At 34.4% G+C, this 10,291-nt stretch overlaps 1 protein-coding gene across 1 annotated transcript; it reads left to right on the top strand.

The window, feature by feature from the left end:
• The first annotated feature begins 3,376 nt into the window (after window positions 1-3,376).
• LOC147079585 (uncharacterized) lies at window positions 3,377-7,670 on the top strand. Its single transcript, XM_085942334.1, has 2 exons — window positions 3,377-3,589; window positions 6,043-7,670. The coding sequence occupies exons 1-2, from the start codon at window positions 3,443-3,445 to the stop codon at window positions 6,886-6,888; spliced, it is 993 nt and encodes a 330-aa protein (XP_085798460.1). The 5' UTR covers window positions 3,377-3,442; the 3' UTR covers window positions 6,889-7,670.
• Window positions 7,671-10,291: the final 2,621 nt, after the last annotated feature.

Here is a 10,291-nt window from a genome sequence, read left to right as displayed (position 1 = left end):
TCGACTAGGCCGTTATCCGCTACACTGAGTAGGGTAAGGTCATGAACCCGTCGTCCCGATGCGAGTAATAATAATATAGCTGTTCTGCGTGAAACTTCATACAGGTTGTATACTAGTGGTGTTGTTTTCTTGAGGTAGTCCACGATTATTATTGGATCCCAAATCGGTGGTTTTGTAGGTCTAGTCTTGCGGGTGGATATGGCTTTTAACATATGACGCACTACTATCTTACTGCTGCTGTCTTTACTGATCATAGGTTTGCAAAAAGTAGCTATGGCTGACTTATGTACAAGAATAGTGTTATATGAAAGACCTTCCTTATTGTATAAGTGACCTAGGTATCTAGCCACTTCAATCGGCTCGGGGGTATTATTAATAGCTTATCGTGTTGTCCATGCACCATGCAATGACATTAATATGGACGAAGCATCTAGAAAATAAAATGACACTCACTTTGTGTCGGGTCTGCCGGATGGCGAAATTCATATTTTAATATCGGTATCCTACGCTCAAATGAACATTCTGCTTGCAAGCGGTCTGGCGACACCGCTGGGTCTGCCCATACAAAATTTCTGACTGTCAGGTTTCGACTCCACCGTTATTATTATGTTACAAAATGCCAATGTGCCTAGTTAAAAATTGTAAAAAAATCTACTAAACACTCCAAGAAAGATGGGATATCACTTTGCATGTGTTAGTATTATTTATTATTTATAAAATGCCATTTTAAGATATTGATGAATGTTTATTCAATGCAATTGAATGACAGGAACCATTGGACAATCAGTTGCCTGTGATTCGCTGCGCTCACTTGCGTCTAATCTCCGAGAAGTCGTAAGTAACCGAGAATCTGTTTCTAACGCAATGAGTCATGACACTAATACGCCATTACAATAAAGGTTATATTACTATACATTCTCGAAGCTTGTATCGCATAATGGAAACGGATACGTCAATGGTCACGTGACATCTACCTATACATCTGTGAATGACTTTCATGCACAATTTCTCGTGCGCGCCGGGTATGAAGTGAGTCGTCCATTTAATATGTCATTGGCACCATGTCTTCCATTTGTCCCATGCAGGTCTATAGGTCTTCAAAGTGGATGGTCGCCAGCCGGAAGTGAGAAGTGATCTGTCCTCTACCGACCAGCTAGAAACTAAGGGCCGTATGTATGAGATTCCCAAATTCTTTATAAGCTATTTAACCGATTTTCCATCGAATAGCTAATAACACTCTTTGTGACGTAAGCGATCTGACGTCACGCGCCATTAAAAATGGCTGCCTCAGCTAGCTGTCACTTTCAAATGTCATTTTAATTTTGCATTCATTGCAAAAAACATTTGGTTGAGGCCCTTATTCGTTTTGTAGATTCTGTAAAACATTTGCGAACTTTAAAAACAGTTCCTAGTCGTGCTGTTTACAAAATACGTATAATTTTGATCCCTAGTCTATAATCTAGATAGTAGGTAACTGATAAAATGCCTCGCTTATTTCGCCTATTTCGCTTGCAATATTTCTCATGGAGACATAAGATGGACTTACGTAAGATTACGATAAAATATCTCCGCTAAACCACCGCAAAAATATGTATCTACTGCTGTATCTGGCATTAAAATATACAATTGTAAGCATTCTGCGTTCTTCAAAATATTACGGTACCACCTACCTACCTAGTTAATTATTGTAAGATAACTGTAATAAACGAGGCACAACTCTCAAATACACTGGAAACATCAATAGTATCATACGGTGATTGGTATAAATGATAATATTATACAGAGATCATTACATATTATTGTCTTAAATCATTTGCATTTTCTGTCATTTATTCTTATTCTCTTTTGAGATCTCAATAATTGAAGTGAAGTTAGTCATAATAATATTCAGTATTGCCACCAAATGTATTCAGTGTTGCCACCAAATGGAAAAGTTTACTGGCAATACAACCTTTCGTACAGTAGAATAATTATAAAATACATGTGATAAAATAGCTGATAAATTATTTAAATTTCATAATAATTATTCATGTATAATTATCAAATTTATATGGTACCGTTCGCACACTTTCAGACACATTTACAATTTCAAAATTTTGAATTATTTATCGGGGAATGAAATTTCATAATACGAACACCATGACACATGATATGTCACATTCGTGACGTCACTTAACAGCTAATTACGTTTTTACTCATGCATACAAACGTGCAGTATATAGCCTATAAGGTTTTTGGGAATCTCATGCATACGACAGTAACACCCACCCAAAATTATCCATAACTGGAGTGATAGGTCCCGGACTTGTGGAGGTGGATGGTTTGTCACCGTATCCACTAGAAATGACTCCAAGTGCGGGATCGGGTAGGGGGATTCCAGTGATCTCTGCTGTAGGTCTGCTCTCCAAAAACACTTCTTCCACTATGAGGCCACTAGTTAATATTTTCCCCTTGCCATATTCAGGTGTGCCAATACTTGTGGAATTTTATTCAAAGCCATTAATAAAATAGATTCTATCACAAGTGATATTTATTACAACATTAAATTACGACAAGAGATTTCACTAAAAAAACATTTTTAAACCCACGCAGCAGGTTTTACATACAAACTTAAAAAATAAATAGCGCACTGAATATAGATGAAAAAGCAAAACAAAGTCGTGCACTAACGTTCACTACCAACGCACAAGTATCCAGCATTTAGCTGGGTCACCCAAATTGAAATTCAAATAACCCCCTTAATGTGCGTGCACAAACGAAAAAAACCCGTGCACAAACATGCAGTAGCGATGCACAAACGAACGCACTCAAAAAAGGTGTAAATTTCAACATTGGGTGACCCAACGTTTAACTGGAACACCCAATTTGAAATTGGAATTTTTCGGTTATTATAGGTGCACAAACGAAAAAAAATCGTGCACAAACGATGCACGTAAACAAAAGCAAAAAAAGTTGGAGTGACTTTGGGTGATCCAGGTAAATGGACCTTTGAAAGTGATAGCTTCATTCCATGGTCATTGAAACATTTCCAATTCGATACCTAGGTACCTAAGTATATGGAATTATATTGGTCCGTATTGTCTTGTGAATTATATGTCTCCGTATTCGCTGGTTTCTTCGTATTCCTCGACTGAGAATGAGGAGGAGGAAGCGTCCTCTTCAGCATCCCGCGGGTCAGGCTGATGGCTCTTGGATTTTGTTTTTTTGGCGTCGGTTTTGTAATTGTGTCCGGAGATCTGGTTTTTGGTTCGATCGATTGCGATTAGGTATAAATAAGAAGATCCTCGCTTCAATCCACTATGTTAGTGCAATTGAAAAGTATTGATACTATGTAACGAATTGAAGTATTGATAATTTGCGGCCAACCCTAGCTGTCAACTATAATTTTATTATACTATGTGGACAGTGTAACTGTCTCGTTTATTTGATATCCGATGTAAAAATGAACGTAAAACAGGAGCCAGATGTATTCGAATCCGATGACGAAAGACATCGTTGGTTTGATGTGCCAATATTGCCACCAAACAATTCGGTGTCCAACAATCATGTCAAACAAGAGACTGCCGTTGTGTCCATTGGCGATTTTGAGGTTAGTTTGTTAGAATATTTGTGTATTTGGCATAGGTACCTACTTAGATTTCGAGCCTGGGACCCACGGCACCGATGTATACTCAAATAGTTTAAATAACTAGTCGTGTATTTCTCCGTAATTAATTATTACGAATATTCTTGCATTTTCATTTCCATGTTTTGTCGTATCAATTTATTCATGCGTTTCTATGGATTGGTTGTATTATAAAGTGTAGATATATCAAATCCTATTATACAATACTATTAAGCTTAACCCACATTGAGGTGCATGTCGCCTACTGACTGTCACGCTGTCGAGGCGAAAATTTTGTGTATGGTTTCGTCATTTTGCAGAATATTTTGAACGGAGATGGTCTCCGTAAATTTACTGAAGAATGACACTGATGAAGAATACCTACTATAATGAATTAGTAATTTGAATTATCATTTATGCTAATTTAAATTAATTTTAACAGTTTCTACGTGTGCTTACGTTTGCCATGACATTCATAGATTATATTTTTAATAGAATCCAACTGGCAGACCATAGATAATAGACAACATTCTCATAGAAAATACATAGTGCCAACGAATAAAAACAAAAACACGACAGCACAGCAAATCGTCTTTCATTATTTCCCTTTTCTGTCAAAAAAGTAAGGTCAAAATATACCATTTTCATTGGATTTTAGAACGAAAATTTAATAATAAAAAAAAAATCCGGATCAGAGGAGCGCTGCAAATGTTCGGTGCTCCTGCTCCAAGCTCCGCTCCAACGCTTGCTCGGACGTATTAGTTTTCATTGAACTAAGACTACAATGCGCAGATAGTGTTTGTTAGTTTTGAAAAATAATTTCAAAAATATTCGTCCATCTATAAAATATCTAAAACTATGCCATTAAACCATACATAATTTCAGATATTTTATAGATAAGTACCTACCTATTTTTTTATCGATTGTGGTTTGGCTTATGCAGGGCTCAATTAATTTTAAAAAAACTAACAAAACCATGTGTTATAAATTATGTATTCATTCAACGAAAATAAAAATAAGTATGACTGAAAAGTGTGCACTATTTTTGTCGGACCCCTATATACCAGGTACTTAAACTATTATAGCTTGATTTAAGGGGGGACATGCTCAGCGTAGGTAAAAATGGAGCTTAAAAATGGAGCTATTATTCTATTTTCAAAGCATGATCCTGGACATTCCTTAAACGTTGTAGATAATCTAATTATATAATTTTGAAGACTTTTTATCCTTTATATTTATTTTAAACATATGATGACTGCATAAAGTATTTTTATTACATAAAATAGTATTCTTTTAAACCTCTCGCTCTAATGTTTTAGAATATAGTCATATTTCAGTACATAAATGTGCAGTGGTGTTAAGATTTTTTAAATTTATTAATTTTTTATTTAATTAGTGTTTTAATTAAAATTTATTATCAAGTTCAAGTAAGTTACAAACAAAAAATCTTAGAGTAATCCGTGACGTCGGTTTGTAATTAAAGTAACACCTACTTTGATTTATTATACAAAAGCCGGTCGCCAATAGTACCCCAATTTAGAAAACGCTCCAGTGAGTATTAAAAGCCATTCGTCTAAATTTGTCATTGTGGTCGACCCGAGAGATATAGGTTCGATTCCTGCAGGGAATTTTACTTTTTACAAAAAAGATTTTTTCTATTTTTCTATCACAATTCCTACATTAGAAGATTCACAACCCGGAAGTTCATATCAGGTACCTACATTGATAATTTGTTGAACGTGTAGTTTATAAGTGTCATTATGAGTGATAGACGTGGATTACAATATTCAATTCAATCAAACCGAGATATATTCAAAGATCCTCTTTTGCGCCTTAAGAAGTTCCTGGAATCAGACCTGCAGTAATTAATATTACTGGTACGGCAAGCAAAAATGCATCTGATTCTTCCCTCTAGGTATATTTCATGTAAACATACTCTAATGGGGTGAACACAATACCAACACGTTACGTGCTGTCACAGTAACCTCGCGCTACGAGAAAATGTGTACGATGTAATTTTTCTTGGTATTTAAAAAGTTATCAGACTGATGCTTCTATCTCGTAGCACATTTTTAACCAAAAACAAACACTGTTAAAAATCTGCCAAAATGATCAAAACAACAATGAAGTCACCTCACGTGTAGCACGCTACTTCATCAACCGTATGATTCAGTGATCGTCTTTTGTTATTTTCCACAGACCTACACCTTACTTAAAATATTACCATAATATTTAAATAATAAATATATAAAAATACACTAAATTTATCAGCATCACAGCACGTGACAGCACGTGACAGCAAGTAAGGTGATGGTTATGTGTTCGCCCCATGAAGGCTTTCAATTACAATAGGTTTTCTATCTCATTTTATAGTGCAAACAACATAAGATCGATATAATTATGTTTAAAATATTTTAATAGTGACATTTTGTCCACAGATTCCACTTGTTTTGGATCAAGAAGAGGAAGCTGATTCAAACGATCGATACTTTTCCAATGAATGCAACTATAAAACAAAAAATGTGTCTCATTTGAACAGACATAGAATGGTTCACACTGGAGAGAAACCATTCATATGCAATTTTTGTGATTACAGGTGTATAGATTTAAGTAATTTAAAGCAACATAAAATGGTTCACAGTACAGAAAAATCTTTCAAATGTGGAATATGTGAATATAAAACAAAATACCTCGCCGACTTAAAAAGACATACCGCGATTCATAGTGGTGAAAAACCTCTTGAGTGCAATTTATGTAATTACAAGTTTGGTGACTCCACTCACTTAAAGAGACATCTAATTATTCATAGTGGTATAACCCCATTCCAGTGTTCTTTGTGTGATTACAAATGTAAAAATTCAACTGCCTTAAAGAGCCATATGATGGTACATAGTGACGAGAAACATTTTCACTGTAGCATTTGCGACTTCAAATGTAAGGAGTCAGGGATTCTCAAGAGACATATAAGAGTTCATACTGGAGAAACCCCCTACAAATGTGATTTATGCGATTTCAACTGCAGCCACTCTGCTAACTTAAAAAGACATAAATTGGTACATACTGGCGATAAACCCTTTCTGTGTAATTTATGTGATTACAGAAGTAAAGACCCACGCAGTTTAAAGAGACATAATTTAATGGTACATTGTAGCGAAAGACCTTTTAAATGTGATGTGTGTATTTACGCATGTAAAGATTCCAGTAACTTAAGGAAACATAAGAAAATTCATATCAGTGAAAACCCTTTGAGTACGGCGAATTTTAATTCGAATGCAGAGATATAAGTCGCGGTACACTTTTTAAATGAAAACATTTAAGATAAGTGTTTAAAAATATTCAATTAAATTTTTTGTCATTTAAATAACATTCTAATTTTCGAAATGAATAATTTGTTGGCGGTCTCATTATAAGCACAAGACCGTTGTAGTAAGGTGCCCAGGTGTTGAGAGAAGTCGAGATTTGGTGGTTGCTCCGATGGATGGAGGAGAGAGTTTTTATTGTGGCTAAAATACTCGGTGCTAGAGTTATGTTACAAGAATTATTATACTGTTCCGAGGTCTGAGGCTTGGTAGATGAGATGCTGAGCAATACAGAGATTGGGGTACTGACAGCCCAGGAAGTTGTGATCGTGTGGCCTTCCCAATCAATTGTGATCCGCCATTTATCGACGTACTCACAATCAAAATAATATCTTGAACAAAATATTTAGTAAATAATTACAATTGCGTCAATTATTTTATATGGAGTCAGCCACAATTGGACACTGACTATACGGGAAGTGGATATTAAGGAATTCGTAATTGCGGTCAGTTATGTAATATCGTCGATCAATATGCTGACACGGCTTGTGTTTTTGATCCTCATAAATTTGAACCAATGTTTAATAATTAATTATTAAATTATAGTTGAATATAAAGATACACAGTAAAAACCATTGTTTCTTTCGCGTCTTACTTCGATTGTGTAATATATAATTTAATTGTAATAAAAATACTACACGTAGGTATACCATTTCATATTATTTAGGTACATTAATGTTACGAATATAATAAACACAGCAAATTTAATGGTTTTTTTTCATTTTAATCAACATACTATTCCCAGCCTTTATACATAACCAACTGTTTAATATTATTGCGTGTCCGGAAATTTGTACGTATGCAGTTCGCCGTATCACGCTTCACTGTAAATGTACCGGAAATATTATATGGTCGTATATAAACGACCGTCGAACCTCTTTGGGTCGTACAGTACTGAGATAAAATTCATGTCTAAATAAAACACGGTTCTTGTTGGTTTACAGGATGCCAGCGGCAAACAAATTTTGAAAATATCCGATATACTGGATTATTTGTTACGTTAAGTTAGTTTTAGCCTCCGAATCCCTCGACTAGCTCTGATGGTGGAAGTGGAGGTCATCTAATAGGGGAGCAACGTGGTGATCTTCAGGAGTAGTCTTCACAGCGAAGTTATAAAATCAAAACACGATAGTCACTTGAGAACTCGTATATTGTTCGAATAAAGTCAGATTTTTTTTTATAAAAAAAAAATATTAAATTATTTTATATAAGTATAAAGTTAATCAATGTATCACTTTCTTACATAAAGGGTTATCATTCAATAAAGACACAAAAGAAGAAAAAAAAAATCACACCAAATTCGAGTTCCAAAACAGAAAGTTAATATCTACGAAAGTTCACAAAAGAAAAAAAATACAAAAGAGCTCTAATTAAATACCACGCACGAGGTCGCATGAGGGCACATAGGCCACAATAGTGCAATGTTGAGAACCGATGTCCGAAGTATGAAAGCTAGGGTCTGAGTCCCCCTAGGAGAACCACTGTTCAACAAAAAAAGTCAAAGTGAGTTAGGTATACCACTACTGAGGTATAAACCTTAACGGCCCACGTGCGCCACGTAGGTCAAAATGAAGGTTTTATGGTATTTGAGTATATTGAGCATGATCCTGGACATTCCTTAAACGTTGTAGATAATCTATTTATATAATTTTGAACCATTGTTATCCTTTATATTTATTTTAAACATTTTCTCTCGATCTAATGTTTTAGAATAATATAGTCATATTTCAGTACATCCATGTGCAGTGGTGTAAAGAATTTTTAGTTTTATTAATTTTTAAACGAATTTATAAAACCATTAGTAAAATTAATGTTAACAGTAGGTATATAGTAAAATATTTACGATAAATTATATTTTATATTCTCTGTGTTCCCAAATTTGACAAAAATTAGGCATTTTATTATTAAAAAAATGGTCACGATTAACACATTTGAAGATAATTCTAAAGATACTGATTATAAGCTATGTCTTTGACCATTCAAATGTGATATACATTCTACGAATAATGATTGTTTTGCAATAATTACTGACCTAAGAGTAGGGTAGTATCTGTCAGGTTGAACTGTAGGACTTTGTACATGTTGTTATATTTTTGCTTTGCCAATGGGTCGGTGTATTTCATTTCGGTGGAAGGCTTTGACTAATTGGTCAGATCGCATGATTGCATCGTCATATGCTTTGCCTGGAACGCCCACTGAGGGTCGACATTCTGAGTTGGTGACAGTAGCTAGGTATTAATTATAGCGAATTCTGAAATTGATGGACATTAATTTATTATTACAATAATTATGTAATAAAACTAAATTCAAGATATATATTTTTATTACCCACCTACGTACAACAATACTATTATACATCAACGATATTACCGATCTATGATAATAAATCCAATAAAAATAACATTCTCGTTCCATCTCGTGGAAAAATTAATTTTAGCGTTTGAGCTAGATAGGTCATATAACAAAAAATCTAACACACTTATTTTTATAAAATGCACATAAAATTATATAACTACTTAGGTATGTTATTATTTCCAGAAAATTAATGAGCGCTCTCGTTCGTAAAATTTTCCATTTCGACTGCTGACATGGTGTTGATCCCGCCGTTCCATTACAACATAATATTAGTTTATAAGTAAATTTGTTGGTATTCATTCACTTAAGCCTCAATGACAATGAGCTAATTTAGAAGCTGCTTGTTGGCGAATTTAAAATCTGTTTGTAAACTCGCCCAGTGTCAACATCGGACAAGCTAACAAGCAGATTGTAAGCAATCTACAGAGAAAAGTTGAAAGCTGGTCAACTTTATACGCTTTACACCTACTGCGTCTGCGCAGTAGAGCGATGGTAGTGACCTCCCAGTAAAAAAATGAACTACTCAATACATCCTGTCAAAATAGTACAAAAAATGACGTTTCAACTCGCTAGCTTGTTGGCTTCTGAGCGAGTGGAAAGTTTTGTGTGTCATCAATCGCACTAGCTAACTCGCCCGCTTTTAAATTTGCTAACAAGCAGCTTGTTAAGTAGCTCAATGTCATTGAGGCTTTTACACTTTACCCTTAAACGCATGATTTTGCTTATTGAGATTTAAAAAATATAATATTCGTATGCTATAATTGTCTATAATTATAAGAAAAATAATAAGTAAAAAAAAAATAGTTTTTTTTTAATTTTTAGACACATTTAATACAAAAATAGTTTGTATGCATTATGAATACACTGCATTTAGTTTATAAAAGTGAATAAAGTGAGTGTTAACATGAAATAGGGAAATTGGACGACTTAATTAAAACCTTAGAACTATGAATGGAATTCTTATATTACTAAC

Source organism: Rhyacophila brunnea, unplaced genomic scaffold, assembly GCF_057557595.1.
Source record: "Rhyacophila brunnea isolate RB1 unplaced genomic scaffold, BYU_Rbru_1.0 scaffold_1, whole genome shotgun sequence".
NCBI classification, from domain to species: domain Eukaryota; kingdom Metazoa; phylum Arthropoda; class Insecta; order Trichoptera; family Rhyacophilidae; genus Rhyacophila; species Rhyacophila brunnea.
This window is presented reverse-complemented; position numbering and strand designations above follow the sequence as displayed.

Coding starts and splice junctions, on each gene's coding strand:
- LOC147079585 (XM_085942334.1), top strand. CDS start 3,443: ATGAACGTAAAACAGGAGCCAGATGTATTCGAATCCGATGACGAAAGA. Junction 3,590..6,042: donor TGTCCATTGGCGATTTTGAG/GTTAGTTTGTTA, acceptor TTTTGTCCACAG/ATTCCACTTGTTTTGGATCA.